Source organism: Chinchilla lanigera, unplaced genomic scaffold (genome assembly GCF_000276665.1).
Source record: "Chinchilla lanigera isolate Chin_1 unplaced genomic scaffold, ChiLan1.0 scaffold00012, whole genome shotgun sequence".
NCBI lineage: Eukaryota > Metazoa > Chordata > Mammalia > Rodentia > Chinchillidae > Chinchilla > Chinchilla lanigera.
The window spans coordinates 27,943,455-27,967,665 of record NW_004955413.1 but is presented as its reverse complement, the minus strand read 5'-3'; the positions used below and the strand labels follow the sequence as shown (position 1 = coordinate 27,967,665).

Sequence of the window (24,211 nt, the reverse complement as noted above, 5' to 3'; positions counted from 1 at the left end):
CCGCGTGCCGGGGTCCGGGGCGCCACCCCCGCCGCGCCGCCGCGTCCCGCCCCTCGGAGTTGGGGCGACTGAAGTTTGAGCGAGAGTGACTCCCCCGGCGGCCCGGGGCTGTAAACACCGCATCCTGCGCCCGGCCCCCCTGCAGGCTGCCTGTTGGCCGGCCCCCTTTTGTGCGGCGTTTGTTTCCTCTCGCTCTCGGATGCATCGGCCTTTTCACGATCTTGTCTGCTATTTTGTTTATTTACTTATTTTTGACACAAGGTCTCGCTTTGTAGTCCAGGTTGGCCTTGAACTGACTGTATAGTCCAGGCTGGCCTCGAAGTGCTCCTCCTGCCTCAGCCTCCCCAGTGCTCGGGTTACAGGCACCGACTCCTGATGGTATCCTCATTCTGTACATGGGGACCTGGAGGCCGGAAGCCGAGGTCACGGAGAGCTGTCAGTGCCTTCTAATGATGACTGAGTGGCGCTCAGGCAAGGACAGCAGGAGGTTGGCCTTTTCCTCGGGGACAAGTTCCCTGGAGCTGCTGGGGAGGACCTCAGGGTGAGTCACGTTGGTGTTCTGCAGGCTCTCCAGGCCCTTAGGTGCTCTCAGCCGTTTGCAGGTTTTGTGAGCTGCGTTTACCTGTGTGAAGGAGAGGGCGCTTGGCCAGTAGTTTTCCAACACGTATTGGAGAAGTTAAATGTCCTTGTAAACGGCTAGGCTGTGGGGATGTTAGGTATTGTTTTTAACAGACATTCACTCTCTAGCTGTTCTTTAGTATCTTTTTGTGTCTGTGGCTAGAAAATTCTTTTTTTTTTTTTTGAGACAGGGTCTCACTCTGCAGTTCAGGCTGGCCTTCAACTCCACCGTGTAGCCCAGGCTGGCCTCAAACTCACAGCAATCCTCCTGCCTCAGCCTTCTGAGTGCTGGGATTACAGGCGTGCGCCACCACGCCCAGTGAGAATCCTTGCCTGACACCCCCCACCCCCCACCCCCGCGCGCCTGGATTAAGCGTACCCACGACATTGGCTGTCACATCCCTCAGCCCCCAGCGCTTTTCCCTGGCCTGTGTGTGTAGTCCCAGCAGTTACGTCTCCTCACCTCGGTCTGTCCCCAGTGCCTTGGTGCCTGTCCTTCCCCCGTGGCAGTGAGCTGCGCCCCGGTCCCACTCTCTGGGCTTGGTCCCCTGGGTTCCGAGTGCAGGGTCTTGTGCTGGGCGGTGAGGCTGAGGGGTGGGGTGTGGAGCCTCGGGACGCGCGGGGACTGCGCTCCCAGGCCGATGTGGGCCTGGCCAGGTGACTGCTGGGGGGACAGTGTCCTGGCTAGTGTGGTGTTTGTGGTAGGTCCTCGGAGGCCTGAAGGTGAGCCTGTGTTTTAACGTTTATACCTTGCACTGTGTGAGGGGAATGACGGCAGGGACCTGGCAGAAGCGCGAGGTCCCCAGGAGCAGACTAGGGAGAGAGGGCTCTAGAGGCGCCAGCCGGGACTCGGGCCTGCTTCCCGCTGGCTGTGTGATCTGCGGGGATCGCAGAGCCGCTCCCCACAGCCTCTCCTTGGTGTGAAGTGCGGGAAGTACCTGCTGCACAGGCCTGGGCCGTGCGCGCCTCCGCGCTCCTGGAAGGAGCCTGGCAGCTGCCGAGAGCTCGGGTCGGTGAGCTCTCTGAGCCGTCAGTGTGGAAAGTAGTTTAAATAAACAAGCGACATGACCCAGTTTGCAGTACATGCCACTGCTTTGCTGTTGTGTGAGAGGGTTGGACGCCAAGTGCAGAAGGGTTGAGGAGTTGGGGGAAATCTGGAAACGCCACTGACTTGACTTCCTGGCCAGCAGAGAGAAAAAGTAGAGCTCTGTGAACACCCAGAGGGGTTGGAGCAGGCTGCAGTGAGTGAATGTCATTTCCCACAGAAAATCCGTTCTGCACACTGCTGTGGGAGCCTTGGCATGGACATCCAGGAAGAGCTTGGTGTCAGTCACGGGCCCTTTGCATACCGCTGTCACAGAAAGATTCTTCCCTTGCCCAAGGGAGACAGCATCAGTGCAGCCTGAGGAAGTGTCAGCAGCCTCATCCCCAGCTGTTCAGTCACTTAGGTAGCAGCCGTGTTGCCGTGTAGCATCATCATCGTTAGCAGCTGGACCTCCACTCACAGAATTCCTTGGTTACTGGGACATTCAGGATGGGAGGGTGGTTTAAGTGATGCTTGTTCCAGGCCATGGTGAGACGCTGTCCTGCCCCACACATGCAGGTGGCCCCCTGGGGCAGCACTGGGCAGCCCCCATACCGCCCCTGGCTTTCTGATGTGGGAGGCCCCTGACTAAGAGGCCGAGACAGCCTTCGCTTTGCTCAAGTTGTCTGGCAGTTGGAGGAAGCTGGCTGCTGCCTCTGGTGCAGGGCTGAGCCAGGTGGCCCCCCATCCTTGGAGCTGCAGGGTTGGGTGGGAGTAAGCGGGCCAGTTGTGTTTCCTTGTGAAGATGAAGTTCAGTGTAGACCTGACACAAAGGAGGAAGTGAGTTTTAAATGAAATATCCGGGGGTCGTGGTGGTACATGCCTATAATCCTAGTATTCAGGAGGCTGAGGCAGGAGAATTACTAAAAGTTTAAGGCCAGCCTGAGTTATAAAGCCCGAGCCTGTCTGAAACACACTCTCTCTCTCTCTCACACACACACACACACATACACACACACACAAAAATCTATCAAAATGGGAAAAAATAAACATCTGCACAGAACTCCCAGGGAAAGGGCTGGTGTCCTTGCATCTTGTTTTTCTTCTTTCTCTAAAGCACCTAATTCAGAGTTGCTCTTTAGTCATGTTTTCTCCTAACCCAGAGACTACCATAGGTTAAAGTTCTTGTATCTAACCCAGGCCTCACTTCCTGGGCCCGATCTTTTGGATGAGGACTCTGTCTGGAGCCAGAAAAGACAGCCCTGCCCACTGTGGAGCCAGGCAGTGCGGCTTTGCCTCATTCCAGTGGGGTGGACGGATGGGGAAGAGAGCCCTGGCCCAGCGGGTGTTTGTCCTCCTGCAGGCCCTGTCCTCACCCTGGAGCCCTCGGATCAGTCAGGAGAGGGAGTTGCAGAGTTGCACTGTTGACATTGTTGGCCGGGGTGGGGTGGTTAAAAGACTTGCTCAGAACCTTACCCCCCCTACACGCATGTGGACTGCCTCGAACATCGGGCCAGGCCAGAAGTGCACAACGTGTTTGGGGCATCTGTACTCCTGCAGTGGGGAGTGAGGCTCCCCAGGGCTGGGCTTTGTTGAGAGCGGGAGCAGTTCCTAGGCTGGAGGGGAGCATAACAGACTTTAGGTTTTAAAGACCCACCCTAGCAGGAGTGTTTATTTGAAAAATTCCTGATGACTAATGCCTGCCTTATAACTGGTCCTGCTGCCTGCTGGGATGAATAGCTGTCTTTTCATGCAGGCAGAGAAGCTGTGGTTATAAAAAGCCTGAACATGGAAGCCCCCTAAAACTGCTGGGGAGAGGAGCTGAAAGAACGCGTGTGACCAGGGAGCCCTGCACTCCCGCCTAAGCAGCTCCGCCATCCGCAGCTCCTAGCCCTCTCTCCTGCAAATGCTGCTGCTCTGCTGGCTCTTCAGATCCATGCAGGCTGGTCACCTAGGACAGTGACACCTAGCAATGCCTAGCCCATCTGAGTTTGTGCAGGACACACATTTCTCAGAGTGATTGCGTGTAATCTCAGCCTGCAGGAAGCTGAGGCAGGAAAGTTGCTGTGAGTTTGAGGCCATCTTGGACTACGTAGTGAGTTCCAGGCCAGCCTGAAATAAATAGCAAAACCCTATCTCACAAAAGCCAAAAAGAAAAAAGACGACTTTTTCAACCTGTTTTAAATACTCAACACTTTTCATAATTTTGTTTTTTGGCAGAGCTAGAGGTTAAAGGGAAGGAATCTAAGGCCTGGGACACAGGCAGCACTCTACCTGAGTGAGCCCCGCCCCTTATTGTTGACAAAGCCTGTTATCATCCTCTTATTGTCTGTTAACTGTGGACCTCGGTGTGCGCTGCACAGTCCTCTGGCTCAGTACGCTGAGACTGCGGCCTTGGAGGGATCTGCAGACCAGGCGGGCCGCGGGGCCAGGCCCTCCCCCGCCCTTCATGTGAAGGCTTCTCCCTGTTGGACCGGAATGAACCAGAAAACTTGAAGCTGCCCTTTTTCCCATTCTCTATTCACAGTTAGGAAATTTGTTTTCAGGAATCTCATTGTTCCCTAAATTTATTTAAAATAATTGCTTTCAGTTGGTTGTCCCTTTTTTGCTTGGCAGTCATGTTTTATTGTTTGAGTGATTGGTGAAATGGGTAACTTCATTTCTTTTTGCTGTTTTGTTTTTCGGTTTTTCGGGTTTTTTTTTTGGTCTTTTTGACACAGGGTCCTGCTATGCAGTTCAGGCTGGTCTTGAGCTTGAGCTCACTTTGTAGCACAGGCTGGCCTTGAACCTCCAGCGATCTTCCTGCTTCAGCCTCTGGAGTGCTGAGATTACAGGCGTGCGCCACCATACCTGGTGCCTGTTTGGTTTTTTTGTTTTGTTTTGTTTGTTTTCCGGTACTGGGAATCGAACTCACGACCTTACACTTGCCAGGCAGTCTCTGTGCCACTGAGCTAAATCCCCAGCCCCCAACCGGCGCCTGTTTTTTGGTTCTTTTGGGACAGCATTTCACTGTGCAGTTCACACTGGCCTTCACCTCACCGTATGGCCCATCTCCCACCTCCCCTCCCGAGAGACGGGCTGGCCTCGCCTCCTTTAGTTTCCGAGGTCTGGAACCCTGTGCACAGTGAGGGTGCCCTGCTGAAGAGAGGAGGCAGGGTTTGGAGGAGACAGTGAGCGAGCCTGCAGAAAGGGTGGCGTTTGGACTGCGTCTGACCCCGTGGCATGGTGCTCGGGAATGGCGAGGGTCTTGCGGCCAACGCGGTTCTGTTCCATTTGTGGTGTTCTCAGAGTCGGAGACCCATTCCCCGCCAGGGCCTCTCCTGAAGCTCCTGTGGGCAGTCGGGGTCTGCTCTTTTCGGAGCCAGTGAGATCCTTGGGGTCCTCTCTGAGGCCCACGCTAGGGTAGCCCGTGCCCTGGCTGCCTGGTGCCCCCTTTCCACTGGGAGGCGCCCTGGAGCCGGACCCCTCACAGAGTAGCCTGTGCCGGTGAGGGCCGGCTTCTCTGGTGGTCAGCATGGGCACCGTGGGCTCGAGTCTGCGGTGCCAGGGCAGCCCCCTGTGCCCAGCTCCGAGGTTCAGCTCCTCTGTGGGGTGGAGGTGCCGCAGCTCAGCCGAGCCTGAAGTGGGATGGGTGCCTGCCCCGCTGTCGGCCCTGTGCAGGGTGGTGCAGGGTGGAGGGGGCCCTGACCAGCTTGTGGTCTTGTGGCAGGTGCAGGTTTGCACACAGGTGACGTGACAAGTACTGCATGTCACTGATAGAGCTGCGTGCACGGCTCTGAGGGCCTGGGAGGGGCTGCAGCGGGACCAGAGCAAGGGAGGCCCCGCAGAGGGGCTTTGTCCCCAGGTCTCCCGGATGCCGTGGGTGACAGCGCTCTGCGGTCCAGTTGCTTGTGGTGCCCTCATGGACTTTGTGCCTCCTCCTAGACCGGGCTGCCCCTCCACAGCACCTGGAGACGGACTCCCCACCCGCCTTTTGGTAACTGGGTGGCCTGGCCCAGAGCCTGTGTCACTGGAGGTGCCTGCTCAATGGAGAGCCTGAAACAACACCCCTTCTCCCTTGAGGATCGATCAGCTTCCTCCTGGCCTCTCCTTTAGCTCTCCTTACTTGTGGACCTGGATGGCAGTTGTTGATCAGAATCTTCTTCTTAGCTGGGCGTGGTGATACATGCAAGTTTAAGACCAGCCTGAGGCTTAAACTAGGCTACAGAGTTGAGCTCAAGGCCAGCCTGAACTGCATAGTGAGACCCTGACAAAAAACAAAACAAAGAAGACTGCAGGGTGTGGTGGCACATGCTTGTTAATCCCAGCACTATGAGGGGCTGAGGCGGGAGGATTTTTGAGTTTGAGCTCACCCTAGGCAGTTTAGCGACCTAGATCCTGCCTCAAAATAAGAAAAAGGCTGGGGAGGTAGCTCAGTGCGAAGGCCTTAGTTTCACCCTCCAGTACTGAGATGATAAATCCTTTCCCCATAATCCGAGCGGGATCTCAGCAGCAGCTCTTGTCTGAGCCCATAGCCATAGCCTGTTTTCTTGGGTGGGCGTCACCCACAGATAAGGGAGAATTTACAGTGTTTTTAAAAGGCCAGGGAGGCAGCTGGTCTGAAGGCAGGGCTTCCATTGCCGCCGAGGACCCCTCAGAGTAGCTGCAGACTTCTGGGCAGCCCACTGTGATTGCAACGCTGTAGGCTGCATGCAGGGGTGACACAGGATGTAGGGAAGGGTGGCCCTGACCAGCTCTCGGCAGATACAGATTTGCGCACAGGTGACGATGTGCGTCACCAACTACGTGTGGCCATGGACCACAAAGCCTCAGGTAGCACAGTTGGGGAGGTGGGCACCGTCTGCCACACAGCTGCTCCCCCCTCCTGTGGTGCTGCCCCTTCCATATCCGGTCTCTAGGGCTCTGCTTCTCAGATGCTTCCCATTTCTGTGTCTGTGTGCGCGAGCGCGCCCGCGGGGGTGGGGGGGGGCGGTGGGGGTGTGTTCCCATTTGTTTTTGGGATTGAACCCAGGACCTTTGCACGGAGTTGCATCGCCAGTCCTTTTTGAGGGAGGGAATGACAGGGTCTCACTACGTTGCCCAGGTTGGGCATGAATTTGTGACCCCCCTGCCTTGGCCTGCCAGAGGGCTGGGATTACAGCCGTGGGCTGCCGCCACATGCAGCTTCTCCAGAACTTGCTGTTTCTCCAGGGGAAGGGGGCACCCCCCGTCGAGGGCTGCTTAGGGTTGCGTGGTTTATGAAGAGCAGATTTATTTCCCTTGGTGCGGGGAAGCCCTGGATGGAGGTGCTGCAGGATCTGCCTGGTGAGGGCCACTTGTTGATTGTAGGCCAGCTCTCCCTGTGTCCTCCACGGTGGGAGGGAACCAGGAAGCCCCCGGGCCTCTTTGGTGTGGACTCCATCCCGTTCCTGAGGGCCCCACCCTCATCAGCGAATCACCCCAGGACCCTACCCCCGAAACCTCGCAGCCTGCGGTGAGGGCACATGCCCAGTCTGTTGCTGCCTTAGGTCTGCAGCAGGTGTTCTCCGTTGTCGAAGGCTGTTGGGCTGGAGATCCAGGTTTATTTTCACTGGTCCCAGGTTGCCGCACCTTGGAGTGTGCGTCTGCTGTTCATCAGCAGAGGGGAGGTGGGCAGACACCTGATGCTAGAGAAGGTTGAGGCAGGGCGACCCAGGCACTTGCCCAGGGTGAGCGATGCCTTCTGGGCAGAGGCCAGCAGAGCACTCGTTTATCCAGTAGCATTCACCTTCTAACACACCAGTTCAGGAACCTTGACACACACCCACATGACCTGTGAAAATGCACGTGTCAGGTGGATGTGGTGGTGTGTGCCTACAGTCCCAGCACTCTGGGAGGCTGAGGCAGGAGGATGGCCAAGTTGGAGCCAAGACGGGGCAACTCAATTGAGACCCTGTGTCAGAATTTTAAGAAGGGCTGGGGATATAGTGGAAGGCCCTGGATTTAATCTCCGGTACTATTTAAAAAACCACAAGAAACAGTCCAAGTTTTCCCACCAATTTTGGGATCTAGACAGCTGGATATTTAAGAAGTTCTACCAGCACCATTTACAAGCTGGTGGTCCCTAGCTGGGCGTGTGGCCCACACCTATAAACCAAGGGCCAGGGAGGCTGAACAGAAGGATTGAGAGCTCTGGGCTAGCCTGGGCTAGCCTGGTCTGCATAGCAACATTGTCTTTAAAAAAAAAAACAAAACGTGCTCAGCCCTGAAAAAGGAATGAACCTCATTCTGTGCTCCCCTCCCAGGCTAGGGGTTGGGGGAGAGAAAACCAAGAATCAGACCTACGTAATGATGAGCACAGAGGCGACAGTGACCCAGGAGTCCCCAGGCGGGCACCTGGTGCAGGAGCCACTACGCATAGGGGTGACATAGAGAGGCCTTGTGGGTGCCGAGGCAGGAGAAGCCCACAGACCGTAGACCGGTGTCACAGTGGGAAGGGCCTTGTGTTCACACTCAAGCTGCTGAAGGCCCAGGTGGGGGCTGTTTCAGGAAGTTTGATGCCAATTTTAATACTTTCTGAAATTTGACACTCTGACTGCACAGCAGCTTCCTTTTTCTTTTCTGACTGTACTTTATTCTGTTAGCTGTGTTAGTCCCCTGGCGCTAAGTGAGACCGCATGTGGCTCCCTGGGTCCCAGCCCAGTGGGTGGTGTCCGTCTGCGTTAGAGGGAACCTGGGTGGGTCCCGCACCCCGCAGGCCTGCTGCTGTCCTTGTGACACAGGTGCGGCCAGTGCTTCTCCTTGGGGTGCTGCGAGTGGGTGTGGAAGAGCTTTGGGAACAGGTTGCTCTGTGCTCAGTAGGCTTATGATATTTTGGGAGTAATTTTGCTTTCCTGACATTCTTGGATTGTGTCTATCATGGTGAATTTTTTTTTGCATTTAAAATTTTTTATTGGTACATTTTAGGTATACATAATAATAACATTCACCATAGGGAGTTTGTACCTGTACACAATATATCTTCTTTTTTTCCCATTCCCCTCTCCTTATTTACAAAAGCTTTGTATCCATTTTTTCCCTTCTATTCCCCCCCCCTCGGAGGGTGGGGGGATCTGAAATCCAAGTCAGGACCTTGTGCTTGCCAGGGAGGTGCTGTGCCGCTGAGCTATATCCCCAGCCCTCTTTTCTTGTCTCTTCCTCTCCTGCACCTTGTTCCGCTTCTCATTTTAACATTTTCTTTCTATTTCCCAATATCTGTTACTCATTTTGGTTCTTATTTACACTTTCAGTTTCTCACCAGAAGCAATGTGTCATGTAAACGTGTGTCCGATGTACTTCACTTAGGAGTATGGTCTCAGGGTGCATCCATTTACCTAGGAATGTCTCAGGCTTATCCTTCCAAAACTACATCTTCTTTATTCATTCATTGGTTGCTGGGCATTTGGGTTGTTTCAAACATTTAGTTGTTACACACTGTGCCAGTGTAAACATGAGTGTGTGTATATCTCTGTGGCGTGATGCTTTTAATTCTTTCAGGAATATACCCAGAAGGGGAATAGCTGGGTCAAATGGAACCTTTAGTTCTAGATTTTGTGGAATCTCCACACTGACTTCTACAGTGGTTGCACCAGTCTACACTCTCACCAACTGTGGAGAAGGGTCCCTTTCCCCACAACCCTGCCAGCATTTTTTATTGGTTGATTCTTGATAACAGCCATTCTTTCTGGGGGTGAGATGGAATCTCAGCATTGTTTTAATTTGTGTCTCTCGAATGACCAGTGATGTTGAACTTTTTTGGTATATTTATTTGCTGTTTGTACTTCTTCATCTGAGAAGTGTGTGTCTCAGATGTCCATTTTAGGGTTGGATCTTGGAGGATCTGGTTTTTTTAGTTCTTTATATATTCTAGATATTAGTGCTTCATCTGAGGAACAGTTGGCAAAAATTTTATCCCACACTATGGGCTATTTCTTTACTCTGTTGGTGATTTCTTTTGCTGTTCACAAGCTTTTTACTAAGATGAGATCCCAGTTGTTGATTCTTTGTGTTATTTCTGGTACGATGAGGTTTTGTTTCTAAAGTCTTTGCCTATACCAATGTCTTAAAGAGTTGTACCTACCTCTCTTCCAGCAGATTTAGTGTTCCTGTTTTAATATTTAGATCTTTGATCCATTTTGATTTTATTTGAGTGGTGAAAGAATGTGGGTCTGGTTTTAATCAGACATATCATGGTGAATTTTGCTTGTGATGCATAGTTAAAACCACAGAACAGGAAAATGGAAGACATCTTCATGTAGGCTTAGTGGTTTACCTGGGCATGTGGAGGAGCAGCCCTCCTGTCCCTCCAGACGTGCCCTATGTCCAGGGTCCCTCGGCCTCTGCAGACTGCCGTCCACACCCATATCGCTCACTGTCGCAGTTTGCCTCTGCAGGCTCAACACCAGGCCGGGCCTGGGAGGTGTTCGCGCTCGAGTTGGGATCCAGCACAGCCTTCTCAGCCAGCCAGCACGTACTGCCACCTTCCAGCAGAGGTTTGACGCCCGGCAGAAGATCGGCCTGGCAGATGCCCGTCTCAAGCTGGGAGTCAAAGACGCCCGGGAGAAGCTTTTGCAGAAAGATGCCCGGTTTCGGATCAAAGGGAAAGTGCAGGATGCCAGAGAGATGCTGAACTCCCGGAAGCAGCAGAGCACAGTGTTGCAGAAGCCCCGGCAGGTGGCTGACGCCCGCGAGAAGATCAGCCTGAAGAGGAGCGCGCCCTCCGCCTACCCGAGCCCGCCTGTGGGGACCGTGACCCCCGCCCTGAAGCTCACCAAGACCATCCAGGTAGGAACGCTGCTGTCTGCAGCCCTAGCAGAACAGGAAGAAAGGCAGGAGGATCGGGCGGGAAGCTGTGTGGTGTAGACAGGATGGTTTGGGCAAAAGTGAAATTCTCCCAGATGTTGGTACCAAAGTGTGTGTGTGGCGGGTGTCGGGTCAGAACTGGCTGCTGGTCCCGTGCCCCGGCCACCCTCCCCAGTCCCCAGCCCAGAGGAAAGGGGCAGCCTCACTGCACCTCTGCAGCAGCTTTGGTAGTGGGCATATCTGACGGAGCCATGTGGGCTCAGGCTGCCCGTGCTGTGCAGCCCATGGAGCAGACGTCCCTGCTGTACAGCCACCGCAGGACATGCATGAGCCCTGGGGCAGACTGGTGACCACTGGGTGTTTACAGGTTCCACAGCAGAAGACCACAGTGCCACTACATGCCCATCCCGCCGGAATGAGGATCAACGTTGTCAACAACCATCAGGCCAAACAGGTGTGTGAATGTGTGTTTGTGTGTGCATGCACATGTGCGCACATTAGATCTGGCCCAAGACTCCCAGCTCCGAGAGGTAGAGGAGGAATTACATTTGACATTTTGCAGTTGTTGAGTTTTAAGAAGAACATTTTTCTTTGTTTTTTCTTTTTTTGGTCTTTTTGAGACCAAGTCTCACTAAGCAGTTCAGGCTGGCCTTGAGCTCACTTTGTAGCCCAGGCTGGTCTCGAACTCACAATGATCCTCCTACCTCAGCCTCCTGAGTGCTAGGATTACAGGCATGCGCCACCATGCCCAGCAAGCCCTTTTTCTTTTGAGATGTGAAATACTCTGCTGCTACCCCTGGCTATTAATTTATTACAAAAATTACATATTTGGTGAAAATTTGCAAAAATAGGAAAAAAATAACTCAGCATGGTGGTACACATCTGTAATACCAGCATTCTGGGAGGATGAGGCAGGAAGACCCCAGGTGTAAGCCTAACCTGGGGACCTTAATGAGACCCTGTCTCAAAATTGCAGAAAAGAGGATGGGTTACAGCTCAGTGCAGAGGCCCTGGGTTCAGTCCCTCGTACCACATGAAAAGGAAACAAAGTTCCTGTGCGTGTTCTCCAAAGCTAGCTGTTGTTGAAATGTTGCCCTACTGCCATCCTAGATTTTTGGGGTTTAGCTTGTGTTGTTTGGGCTCTTCAGATTAAACTCAGAGCCTTTGCGTTAACCTACATCTCCAGGCCCCCCCAGACCCGCTCCCTTTTTAGATTTTGAGGCAAAAGTCATGCCAAGTTGTTGAGACTGTGAGCTCAGGCATACCGAAGAGCCCCAGTCCAGGGCCTGATCCCCCAAACAGTCTCTCTTCCTCAGCCAGCACAGAGAAATCCAGACACAGGGTTCCAAAAGTTTCCATCCCCAAACCAAACAAATGGTAGATCTCCTGCTTAAGGGCAGAATTAGGGTTCAGAGTTAGAAAAGTCCCCACACAACCTGCCTTCCTCCTCCTTCCTTTTTTGGGGGTACACAGAGGGCCCGGTAGTCTGCCACCCTACTCCTGGCTTCCTGAGTGAGCGCCTGGCTCTGGCTTGGACCAGCAGTGAGAGGATAGTTGCAGGGTTCCTTGAGCAGTGGAATGGCTTGAAGGACATTCAGGGCCCTTTCCTCAATGGGATTTGACGTGGTCCTGAAAAAACTTTAAATCGAGAACACTTGCAGCGGAGGCGAGTGTGGGGAAGGGCGAGAGCAGTTGGGGCTGGCTCCCTGTTGTGGGCCTCGCTCCCTCCCTCTTGGGGAAGGGCCGTGTGGGCTCTGCTGAGAGCTGCTGACTCCTAACAGGGCAGGTCGTGCTTCGGGGAACGCTGAAGTCCCACCCTTCCCGGCACTCCTCGTCCCCTTTGGAAGCCGTTCCTGGCCGAGGCAGGCTGTACCTTGGGAAGGTGGCTGCTGCATGCCCTTGCCTGTGGTTAACACGGGGCCCAGACACCTTCCCTGGCACTGTCAGGCCGGCCAAACCCGAGCGTCTGGAGCATGGCCCGCTCCCACAGTGGCAGGCTGCTCGGCGTCCACGTTCAGTGAGAGGGCTGCGCTGCTCCCCACACGCTGCGTGCTCTTGTGCAGGCATGGAGGCGCGAGTGCAGTTGGAGATGTGCAGTTCCCAGTGACAGGCGCCAAGAGGACGACGTGCGCTTCTTAGGTCTGAGGCAGTGCGAATAAATGCTTGCAGCTCGTAGCCCTTTTTGATCACCGAAGCACTTTTGTATTAGTATTTTCCTTTGTATATAAAGGAGGAACCCTAACTCCATAGCTGTATGTAACACTTTTCTCCTAAAGAGGAGTCAGTGCTCCTGTATTTTTCATTTTTTTGGTCAAAGCAAGAAAAATATTTTAGGATGCTTAAATATATAAGTAAAACAAAGTTGAGTGTTCTGCCAAAAAAAAAAGTTTTCTAGATTAGCCCTGAGTCTTCAGTCCTCCTGTCTCAGCCTCCTGGAGTGGCTGGGATTAAAGGAACATATCGTTGTGCCCTGCTAGTTTGTGCCTTTTTTTGGTACTGGGAGTCGAACTGAGGACCTCACACTTGGTAGGCTGGCACTGTGCTGCCAAGCTGTACCCCCAGCCCAGCCCTGTTGTGCTGTGCCTACTCTTTTTTTTTTTTTCTCTTTCTTTTTTTGGTCTTTTTGAGACAGGGTCTTGCTATGTAGTTCAGGCTGGCCTTGAGCTCACTTTGTAGGCCACACTGGCCTTGAACTTGCAGCGATCCTCCTGCCTCAGCCTCCTGAGTGCTGGGATTACAAGCGTGTGCCACCACGCCTGGCCCACTATTTTTTAATTTATATTTTTATTTTGTGACTTAAGCTTTCTGGTGTTTCACGTTCACTGTGAACGTTGTTCATATTGTGGACTCCATTAGGTGACGCTCCAGATTCTCCCCAGTCATTTTCACTGTTACACATCTTTGTGCCGTGAGCATCTTTGTGGATTAAACTTGCTGGGGTTAGCAGGTGAGATTACCTGGGGTGACCTTTCCAAGCCAAAGAAGATAGAGCCGCGTGTGGAGCATGACGTCTGAGCAGTGGTGGGCTCCCACATCGGTCTGCAGCACGCGGCGGAGGTGGCGTTGCTGTGCCCTCCACGCTTGTGTGTGTGCACTGCGGCGTTCACATGGCCGCTGATTTCCCAGCGAGTCCCTAACTTGAAGCGACGAGGCTGTGGACACGTTTCAGAGACTTGCTGGGAATCGGCTGCTTGCAGAACGTGCCTGTAGGCTGTAGTGCTTCTACTGGCCAGAGGGAGCGTCACCCTGAGAGAACCTGAGTCCCACTCCTGCTCCTGAGCTGCCTGCCTCCTCCCCAGCCCGCCTCCCTCCAGCAGCTGTTCCTGTTGTGCTGTGGCCCGCAGGCCACATTAGCAGATGTTCCTTTCCTTCTCAGAATTTATATGACCTGGACGAGGATGAGGAGGTGACAGCGCACATCCCTCCCAAGCAGATGAAGTTTGCAGCCCCTGGCAGCTTTCTCCACCACGTGGTGCGTGCTTCCTTTCCTTTCTTTCCCCCTGCGCCCCACGGGGGGAGAGGTGGTGCCGTGAGCAGGGCTCTCAGTGATTGGGGCTCTGAGACTTAAGAGCCGCAAGCAGCACGGCCCCTTGGTCTCACATGGGTCCCGCAGTGAGTTCCGTGTGCAGCCGCAGCTCCCGGGGCTGCGTCTTCGACACGTGAGAGAAACACATCTCGGAGCTTTTTTCTCTGCTCTGACAGCACCACAAGCTGCTTCCAGTTGTGGAGGCTGGACGTCCAGTCGTGGGGCCGTGTCTGGGAAGGCCTCTCTGTCAAAGAAAGCAGAACCACAGGCATGGGGGCTGGGGATTTAGCTCAGTGGCACAGTGCCTGCCTGGCAAGCACAAGGTCGTGAGTTTGATGGCCGGTACCGGAAGAACCACGGGCATGGGAGAGACCAGGGTTGGGGAGGTCATCAATCTGCTGGAGCCCACTCCTGGGAGTCCTCCCCCTCCTGCAGCAGCAGCCCAGTCCATTTGTGAGGGCGTTCTGGTGTCCAGAACGCCTCTCACAGGTGCCGCCTCTTAATACTGCTCTGCGGAAGGTAGACTCAGCGTTAGTTTTGGAGGGGCCAGCAAAACTAAAGCCGGGATAACCCTACGGGAAGGAAACCTGTTTGCTTTTCTCTGTGGCGGTCAGTGACGCTGCTCCTGGCGCTCCACGGTCAGGAACTTCGGCCTGCTCTCAGATTCAGGGTTCCCCGGGTTGGAGTTGACAGGAATAAGAAGCCCCGCCTGACTGGTGGGCTCCCGCAGGTGCAGCTCTGTGGGGAAGCTGGTGGTGAGGGTGCCAGTCTTCCCGCGTCACCACAGGGATGGCGCAGCTAAGCACAGCAGGGGCTCCCCACCTGCTCCCCAGCGTGCACCTCTGTTTTCAACAGCCTGCAGACCCGTTTCGGTCTTCCTCTGAGTGGGCCCCTTCTGAGTGCTGGTTGAGCCCTCACAGTGCTGTGAAAAGCTGCGTGCTGCCCGTTTGTCTCTGTCCAGGACGCGGGCCTTTGCAGTAATTAGATCCCCGGGGTCCCATTGAGGGAACCGTGCTGGCTCAGTGACGGCAGCCCTCACTGAGGACGCAGCCTGGCATCTCGCTCGGGACCCTCCTCCTGCTGATGGGCGCCATTGTGCGTGTTCACGGATAAGGAAGCCTGCGCGGGGACCTCAGGAAACTGCTCCGCACTGCGCAGCTTAGCAGGCGCAGATCTAGCTGTTGAGCCAAAGTAGTGTGTCTCCGGGGGCCGTGCGGAACCGCTGCCTTGTCCCGGCTCCTGAGACGCAGGAAGTGGCTTGAAATGCGGAGCCCATGGGGAGGGCACCTCGTGGGCAGCTGCGGAGGCCTGGTGCGCCGGCCGTGTGTCCCTCCCTTGTCCCTGGCGCGGTGCCTGCAAAGCCTGTCGTGAGTCAGCAAGACCACCACCAGTCCGTCGCACGACTCACTGGACACGCTCAGCGTGAGGGAGTTCGTGTTTGTCGGGGCTGTATCCCTAGCTCGGTGGGGACCGCTTCGGGTGGTCTCCATGTTCCACTCCACGGATATGGCCCTGGCCTGCCTGTGCCGAGAAGCCCAGGACTGCATGGTGGCTCGGTGTCTAGATCAGGCTCCAGAAGGCTGGGGCTTTGGGCCATCTTTTTTTTGTTTGTTTGTTGTTTTTTTTTTTTCCAGTACCAGGGCCTTTGGGCCATCTTAAGCGTGACTTCCTGTGCCCAGCCAGCCTAGACCTGGGGGCCAGCGTTGTGGGAAGAGCCTGTGGAGGCGTGAGCCTGGCCTCGGGCTTGGGCCTTCTGAGCAGCCTGTGTGGTGCGGCCGGGAAAGCCTGCGCCGTGTGGGGGGTGTCCATCCATGGAGGGCTGGTGCCACAGCGGCTGCTGTGAGCAGTGTTCGGCCGTGTGCCGTTCTGCCCTCCTCGGGGGCATCCCTGGCAGTGGTGGCCTTACTTGCTTCCGACTAATAGAGTCGGGCCCGGAAGCGTTGAGGATTCACACACTCACGTGCTTGTCAGCCCCTTGGGCCTGGTTCGGCAGAGCCGGGGTCTGGCCTCTCAGCCCCCCTCTGCCTCTGCAGGCCGGGCTCAGCAGTTCCAAGCTCTCCGTGTCCAAGGCTCTCCCTCTCACCAAAGTGGTTCAGAATGATGCGTACACTGCTCCTGCTCTGCCCGCCTCTGTTCGAACCAAAGCCTTGACCAACATGTCCCGGACGCTGGTGAACAAGGAGGAGTCCCCCAAAGAGCCGCCGCCTGCGGAGGTGAGCAGTGCGCTGTGTGCACCCCGTGGGTCCTTGAAAAGTTTGGGAGTAGGCTCGCCGCCATTTTACGGAGGTGCAGACCCAGGCCCACGGTCACTGTGTAGAGGCACTGTGCGGTTTCCCGCAGCCGCGAGGGAGGAGCGTCTCTGCCCCGAGCTGGGTGTTGAGCTGGCTTTGCGCGGAAGCCGGAAGGAAGAGCCTGCCGTGTGGGAGGGTGGTCTGCCCCTTTAGCGCGGGTGCGGGGGCCTGAGGGTGCGTCCTGGCGCTGATGGGCTCCGGAGCAGGGGTGAGGGTACCCCGCCTTGCCATGTCCGCTCATGCTTTTTTTCTTTTTAATTTTAAAAATTTTATTTATTTATTTTCTGCGCCCAGCCTGTCTTCAGCCCCTTGGAGGGCACCAAGATGACTGTGAATAACCTGCACCCTCGAGTCACCGAGGAGGACATTGTTGTGAGTACTGTGCCTGCGTCCTTCAAGTCTGGAGCTGCTGTTGCCGCGCAGGAGCCCGGGACCACCGTGTGATGAGGGGACTCGCGTGGCCGTGCTGAGGGCTGAGGTTCCTCCAGCCCAGGGAGGAGGACGGGACCGCGGCTCCCTTGCCCCGGCCTTTCCCGGGGAGCTGTCACAGGTGTCCTCGGCCTGGAGTGTGCCGGAATTCTGTGTGCCACTCCACCCAGCTGCCCTACACCCTTCAGCCCAAAGCCGCCTGCCTCCCGTGGGCCTCGGCTCGCAGTGTCTGTGCCCTGTGGGTCCTTGCTGGGCTCCTTCACTGCCCTGCACAGCGTCTGCGCGGTGTCTCCCCGCCTTCTACACTTCCTGCCGCCTGAGTGTGGCATGGTGGTGCTTCTTGAAAAGCCCAATGGGTTGGTTGCCTTTCTGGCCCAGCTTGTCTGACCCAGGTAACGTGCCTGGAAAGTGGGGCCTGGGGTCAGCCAGATTACTGCTTCAGCCGCATCTTCCTTAGACAGGTAGAAACCCAGGCACCCTTTGAGCGGTCACAGCACAAAACGAGTGCGGCTGGCACAGCTGGCGGGCGGTCTCGGGGTCGGAGCGCTCACGCCCGCTGTGGCACCCGCCAGCCCTCGCTGTGAAGTGTGCGGAGGACTGGAGCCACGCAGGCCCAGTGCGCAGGATGTGCAGCCCGCGCTCACCCATGAGGTTCTGCAGAACAGCAGCTTACAGGTTACAAAAGCAGTAGTGGGGGCGCGGCAGTGTGCACCTGTCACCCCGTTCCTGAGAGGCCGAGCGAGGCCTCATCCAGAGCAAGGAGGGAGGTCGGCCGGCACTCCCAGAGCACTTCCTGTGTGCCGGGCGCTTCTGTGAAGGGGCTTAGAAAAGACCGGGAATGATTACCACCCAGAAAATTGCCAGTAATAATCACCCTAAATCACTGCTCTTCTCCCCAGATAGGTACCTGTAAAGAATAACAGAGCTGGGTGCAGTGGCCCAGGGTGTAACCCCAGCTACTTGGGAGGTGGAGGCAGAAGGACTGCAAGTTGGAGGCCAGCCTGGGCTCATAGTGAGACCTTGTCTCAGAAAATGCTCAGAGGGCTGGGGAGGCACCGGGTTGCCTAGCATGCCCGAGGCCCTGGACTCCGTGCTCATTACCACGGAGAAAATAAAAGAACTCTACGGTAGTACTGATGCTGGGAACATACCTAGGATCCTCGGCCTTGGTTTTCTTTTCTTTTTTTTTTTTTTTTTTGTCTTTTTGAGATGGTCTCACTGTGCAGTTCAGGCTGGCCTTGAGCTCACTTTGTAGCCCAGGCTGGCCTCTAACTTAGAACGATCCTCCTGCCTCAGCCTCCTGAGTGCTGGGATTATAGATGTGCACCACCACGCCCGGCTCGCCTTGGTTTTCGTATTTCATGTTTTCCCCTTTACTGTTAAAAAGAAATTTTGAGGGCTTTTTCTCAAACTTCTTTCTATCCCTGTGACAACCTTGGGAGGCGGTTGCAGATGAAGACTGGCCAAGTGCTAGCCGCCCAGGCTGCGCCTGCACAGGGTTTCTCAGGCATGGTTGCCCCGACTGGAGAACAGGGCGCTGGCAGCATGTGTGCAGCACTGCCTTAAAAGTGATTGAGTTGAGCCTTCCAGCGACCTGCCTGGTTCTCAGAAGAGATGGCCTCTGAGAGGTTAAGTGGCGTGCAGGTGCTCACAGCGCTAGAAGGCACACCAGGGACCAGAACCTGTGCTGTCCCAGTTTGGCTAGGACACGTCAGGTGTCTGCACTCAGTCTGGGTGCTGGGAGACCTGAATCCACTCATCCCAGCGCAGTCGGACACCCTGGGTGGGGCCCAGGTGCTCAGAGTTCTCACAGGTTCCCAGGAGGCCTTTAAGGTCCTGAGCTGGGCGAGCCGCAGCCGAGCTCCAGGAGGGACATTGTTCACTGTGACCCTCCCAGGAGGCCCCCAGGACGAGGATGCCCGGGCGCCTGTCTCACCACCCACACGGCCTGGCCTGGGAGGGCCCGTGCGTCTCGGGAAGTCCCCTTAGCCCCGCTGTTGTTCACAGGAGCTTTTCTGTGTGTGCGGAGCCCTCAAGAGAGCCCGGCTGGTCCATCCCGGGGTGGCAGAGGTGGTCTTCGTGAAGAAGGACGACGCCATCACTGCGTATAAGAAGTACAACAACCGCTGTCTGGACGGTGAGTGGGGAGAAGGAAGGCACCAGGCGGGCCCTGTCGGGCAGCTTCCTCTGAGTGGCGGGGGCCAGTGAGTGGTGGGGAGGGGTCCGGGACGGCTGCCCTTCCATGGCCTCCTTGCAGCAGGAGCAGGCGGGGCAGTCTCTGAGGCTGCTGGGCTCGCACCAGACATGGGCCCGCTCGCTGCCAGGCCCCGGGCTCCTGAGGGCTGGAGCCGGGTCTAATCACCTGGGCGAGCTCCGCTCCTCTGGGGCGGCCGTAGAGAGGACGGGTTTTGTACCACGCCCTTTGCCGCTCACCAGTTCTTCCGCCTTCATTGTGGACCTACTGTGGGCTGGGGCCTGGTGCTAGAAGCGAGGAGCAGAGGCTGAGAAAAACAGTGGGTTCTTACGTTTCCCCGGATAGCGAGCCTCCTCCCTCCCTCCCGCCCTTTCTTCCTGTTTTTGTGGTTCTGGGGCTTGACCAGGCCCCTCACAGTGAGCTGGACCCTTTCCCCCTTTTTAAAATTTTGAGGCAGGGACTCACGGCGCTCAGAACTTGCAGCTTCTTGCTCCAACCTCCTGAGCAGCTGGCGTTCGAGCTTGTGCTGCCACACCCGGCTCTTTCTGTGGGTTTTGCTAGCTCCTGTCTTCATCTCCGTTCATACTGAAGTGTTCTCTAATCTCCCTTTTGATTTCTTTGGCTGTATTGCTAAGGGTCGCTTAACTCGCGCACATTTATGAGTTTCCCACAGTTCCCTCTGAGGAAGGCGAGGGTGCTGTGCTGCCCTTGTGCACAGGGCTCTGCCTCTGCCTGTGCGTGGCAGGTGCCGTGTCCTTGGTCTCGCGGCGCGGTCTTGGTCCACCTGCTGGTGCTAGCCGTTTTATCGAACGTGTCGCAGTCTTTAGCCATTGTTGTATACATCTCTCTCCCTTTCTGTTAGCTTTTATCCTGTGGATGTTTTTTAAGAACAGGTGTTTTGTTTGGCTCATGTATTTTGTGTATTTAAGGCTCTATTTAAGTTATAATTGTTTTTTCCTAATGACTTGGCCTTTCACAGTTGAAAGTGTCTCCTTTTTTATTTCTTGCAACATTGCTTTTTGGTTTTTTGAGTCAGGGTCTGGCTCTGTCCTTCGCTCAGGCTGGCCTTGAACTCACTGTGGAGCCTGCTGAGCGCGGGGATTATTACGGGTGTGAGCCACCGTGCCAGGCTTGTGCAGCACCTTTAAAAGTCTACATGTCCTTCCCTGGTGTCGCTGCTCCAGGCTTTCTCAGCATGGCGTTGCACCGCGTCTCCCTTGATGCGCCCCCACCCCCACTCTGGGAGGGCAAGACGTGTCTTGTAGACCGCTGTAGGGAGCGCCGCGGTTCTGGCTCAGACCACAGCCTGCGCAACGCAGTAGTACGATTCTGTCTCAAAATAGAGAGAATGCAGAGGGTTTCTCACGTTTCCCTGTGTTCCGTTGTGGCCTATAGCACTGCCACAGGAGCACCTGCAGAAGTCGTCTGATCGCCCCAGGCAGTGGGCCGAGCAGGGCACCTCATTTGAGCGCCCGCTTCCCAGGATTCTCCGAGACAGCTCTCCGCACTGGGGCCTCTGGGGCAGGCTGTAGCGCACCACAGGGGTGGCCTCGGGGCAGAGAGGGCCCTTGTCCCTTGCTCTTCCGTGTGCGGAGCAGAGGAGTCACGGCCACGCCTTTTCTCCCTCTGGTTTCTCAGGGCAGCCCATGAAGTGCAACCTCCACATGAACGGGAATGTGATCACCTCAGACCAGCCCATCCTGCTGTGAGTCCGGGGCTGGGGCCGGGGTCGACTGCTGGTCCTGCAGGGCAGCTGGGCGATGCAGCTTTGTGCGTGCTGTCCCCTCTGCGCGAGGACGCTGGCACGTGCTCAGCCAGACACTTCTGTCCTGGGGCTGGCTCTGCAGGGGCTGGCACCGTGTCCTCCTCCTAACCTGCTGAGAGCCGAGGGGCGAGCGGCCGCCTTGTGGGCCCGCCCAGCCATGTGCGTCTGCAAGCTTCTGCACACCGAACGCGGCGTGCTCTGCTGGCCCACAGCTGAGGGCTCGTTTCGGGTCCAGGAGGCGTCACGCTCTCAGGCTGACAGGATGCCTCCTCTAGACACAGAGGCAGACGGGCGGGAGCAGGGCAGGGCTGGGCAGGTAGGCTTTGAGGGGTGGGTTTAACCTGGGTAATGAGTCCTGGGATTTAGACAGATTTCTTCAGTATGTTCCAGGAGCAAATTAGGTTCCAGTTTTTTTTTCCCCTGTCTTTTTTTTTTGGTTTTTGGTTTTTCTCCGGTACCGGGAACCAAACTCACGACCTTGCGCTTGCCAGGCAGGCGCTTTTGCCGCTGAGCTAAATCCCCAGCCCCTCCCCTCTCTTTTTGAGACAGGGTCTCGCTGTGCAGTTCAGTCTGGCCTTGAGCTCACTTTGTAGCCCAGGCTGACCTCGAACTTGCAACAGTCCTCCTGCCTCAGTCTTTCGCTTCTCTTCTTTTGAGACAGGATCTTGCTGTGTAGTTCGGGCTGGCCTTGAACTAATCGTATAGCCCAGGCTGGCCTCAGTCTCATGGCCATCCTCCTGCCTCAGCCTCCTGAGAGCTGGCATTAAGGCGTGTACCACCACAGTCAGCTTAGGCTGGACTGGAACTCACTGTATAGCTCAGGTTGGCCTCGATTGAACTTGCTGTGGTCTTCTAGCCGCAGCCTTCTGAGTGCTGGGTTTACAGGTGTGCACTGCCACATTTGGCTTCTAAAAATGTTTTTAGGGCTGGGGATGTAATTCTGTGGCAGAGCATTTGCCTAGCATGCACAAGATCTTGTTCATTTCCCAACACTGGGAGAACTTGGTTTTTAGGGTTTTCTGACCTGGTGAGTTTGGGGATCTTGGGCTAACCAGAGCTGTCTCCTCGGTTGTGTGATGCACCCATGTGTGTCCCTGTCCAGGAGAGAACCACAGTGTTTGCCGAGCTTATAGCTTCAGAGTACAGCAGGCTGCATCTGTTTTCTCACCAGTAAAGAGGGAAAACAGCAGGTTTGCTGCAGGAAGAAATGAGGGTGGGCTGCAGAGGGCCTTGTGCCCAGCGCCTAGTAGGTCCCAGAGCATAAGGTCCCTCCCGGCTACGGGACCCTGATGAGCTTTCTCTTCTACGCTCTGCACAGGCGACTGAGTGACAGCCCTTTGGTGAAGAAGGACAGTGAGCTGCCTCGGAGGCTGACCGCCGCCTCCTCTGCCAACCCGCCTGCCGAGGTGGACCCGGACACCATCCTGAAGGCGCTCTTCAAGTCCTCCGGGGCCTCCGTGACCACACAGCCCACAGAGTTCAAGATCAAACTCTGAGCAGGGCAGGCAGGCGTGGAGTGGGGCAGAGGAGGGTGGCCCTGTTCCGGCCGAGCTGGTGACTGGTGGTCATCGAACTGCAGCTTCTGGCGTGGGGTCACCGGGGTCGAGCTTCCTTGCTGGATGGGACCCGCTCTCCTGTGTTGTGTCTACCTGTGTTGTTTCTGTGTCCACATTTCCTGTAGTACATCGTTCCCCCTCTACATGTCAGCCGGGCAGGGTGTATTTCTTGGGGTGTCCCCCGCCCTCCCCTCAAGCCAGTTGCTGACCTGGAAGCAGTGTGCTCAGTGGCCTGGCCGGCTTTGTGTGGCCCGCGGGGTGTGGGTCAGCACTGGGACACTACCGCTCGGCCGGGAGCTGTGCTGATGGGAGCCGGGCAGCTCAGGAACAGTGCTACTAGCCCAGTGCCCACCGCTCGGTGGCAATGTCCTTGTCCCTCACCACAGCCACCTCTGCAGGGCCCTGGGCACAGAGCCCCTGCCCTCGGCTTGGAGGCCTGTGCAGTCACAGTGACCGCTGCAGGCCGTCGAAGACTCTGCCTTGCGTTCTGCAGCGCTGTGGCTCTTGGGGCATCCACGTGGGAGATGCTGCTTTGTTCCTGGCTCTGCCTTTTCAGGCCGTGGTTGTCCACAGGCCAGCAGTCAGGGACACCAGCAGCATGTGCCGCCCGGGGGCACTGTCTTCGCTGTTGGCAGCAGGTGGCAGGTTTCCCCGCAGGACTACAGGACATGGTATGAGTGTCCTAGAGAGGACTCCGGGCTGGCAGGGCTGTGGCGGTCTGGAGCAGCCCTGGGAGCCACGTAGAACTACCAGTGCATGCTGTGCGGGGCACTGGCCTGGCCTGGCGCCTGCCCTGAGGGATGGCACCAGTTAGCCCTTGGTTTTGGTGCTCAGCTCCGAGGCTGCCTGTGCCGGCGAACCCAGGAAAGGGGCCTGGTGGGCTGCAGTCGCTGTTCTTCAGCAAGCGCTGCTTTCCACCTCACCCCTCTGGTGGGGCAGGAGTTTCTCTGTGGGGCTGGAAGACATTCCTCCCACCCCGCCCTCCTGCCCGAGAGACCTAGGAGGCCCTGGGACCTGGCTTCTCATGTCCTGGGGTTAGGTGGCGCCTTCGGTTCGATTCGGGGTGCGCATACCCTGCCTGTGCTCCCCTGCCCGCCCTCCCCTGCACCCTTCCCAGCCAGCGGGCTGTGCTCACCCAGCTCCTGGCCAAGTGGTCTACTGGGAAGAGGGCGCCTTGTCCGCCTGCCCTGCCCTGCCGGATGTCACCTTGGCGAGCAGAAAGGAAGCCGTGGGCAGCACTGTGTCCTCCTCACCTGCCGGCATTGCCCATCTGTGTGGTTCAGAAGGCGAGGCAGCGTAAGGGACGGAGGTGACTGTATTACTTACCATTTCTGAATAAACATTTGTTATTCCTACTTTGGTTTTTTGTTTTTGTGTTTGTCTTTTTAAGACAGGGTCTCACCATACAGTTCAGGCTGGTCTTGATCTCACTTTGTAGCCCAGGCTGGCCTTGAACTCGAAACAGTCCTCCTGCCTCAGCCTCCCAAGTGTTGGAATTACAGGCGTGCACCACCACGCCTGGCTCCCTACCTTGGTTTCTTGAAAGATTGTGCTGACGCGGCTTTGGTGGGATCTGGCTCCAGAAGCAGGAGTTCGCCTGCTTGACTGCAGGACTCCCTGGCCTGCACAGCTGGGAGGGCCCCAGACTTGGAGAAGTGTCCACAGGGAACTCGGGGCCTCTCCTCAGCGTGGTCACCTCAAGAGTGAAGGTGGCGCTAGAAAGGATTATTTACGGTTGCTCTTGTGGTGGTAGAAGTGGGTGGGAAGTGATTGTCCCTCTTTCCCACCAAACAGCCCTGAGTTTTATAAAACACCTACTGAAGGTGGCTCTGATCTTTCAGTTTTCTTGCAAATAAACTTTGATGTTCAAAAGAAGCCCGAGGTGGAGAGAAGAGGGCAGATGGGCTGGGACCTTGGGATCCAGGAAATGAGCAGCGCTCTCCTGGCTTTGCTTTCTGCTTTGCTTCCCTGCAGACGCCGGAGAAGCCATCAACCGGGAAACCCCAGCA

The 24,211-nt window shown here is 56.1% G+C and overlaps 1 protein-coding gene across 1 annotated transcript in view; it reads left to right on the top strand.

Annotated features, from left to right (window-relative positions):
• Positions 1 to 23,557, top strand: part of Poldip3 (polymerase (DNA-directed), delta interacting protein 3) — a 24,048-nt gene extending 491 nt beyond the window's left edge. Inside the window, exons 2-9 of the mRNA XM_005379420.2 lie at positions 10,033 to 10,423; positions 10,809 to 10,895; positions 13,818 to 13,913; positions 16,001 to 16,180; positions 16,553 to 16,630; positions 18,695 to 18,824; positions 20,520 to 20,586; positions 21,965 to 23,557. Of these exons, the coding sequence (XP_005379477.1) occupies positions 10,033 to 10,423; positions 10,809 to 10,895; positions 13,818 to 13,913; positions 16,001 to 16,180; positions 16,553 to 16,630; positions 18,695 to 18,824; positions 20,520 to 20,586; positions 21,965 to 22,142 (1,207 nt within the window). The 3' untranslated portion in view covers positions 22,143 to 23,557. The remainder of the gene's footprint in view (positions 1 to 10,032; positions 10,424 to 10,808; positions 10,896 to 13,817; positions 13,914 to 16,000; positions 16,181 to 16,552; positions 16,631 to 18,694; positions 18,825 to 20,519; positions 20,587 to 21,964) is intronic.
• The last annotated feature ends 654 nt before the right edge of the window (positions 23,558 to 24,211 follow it).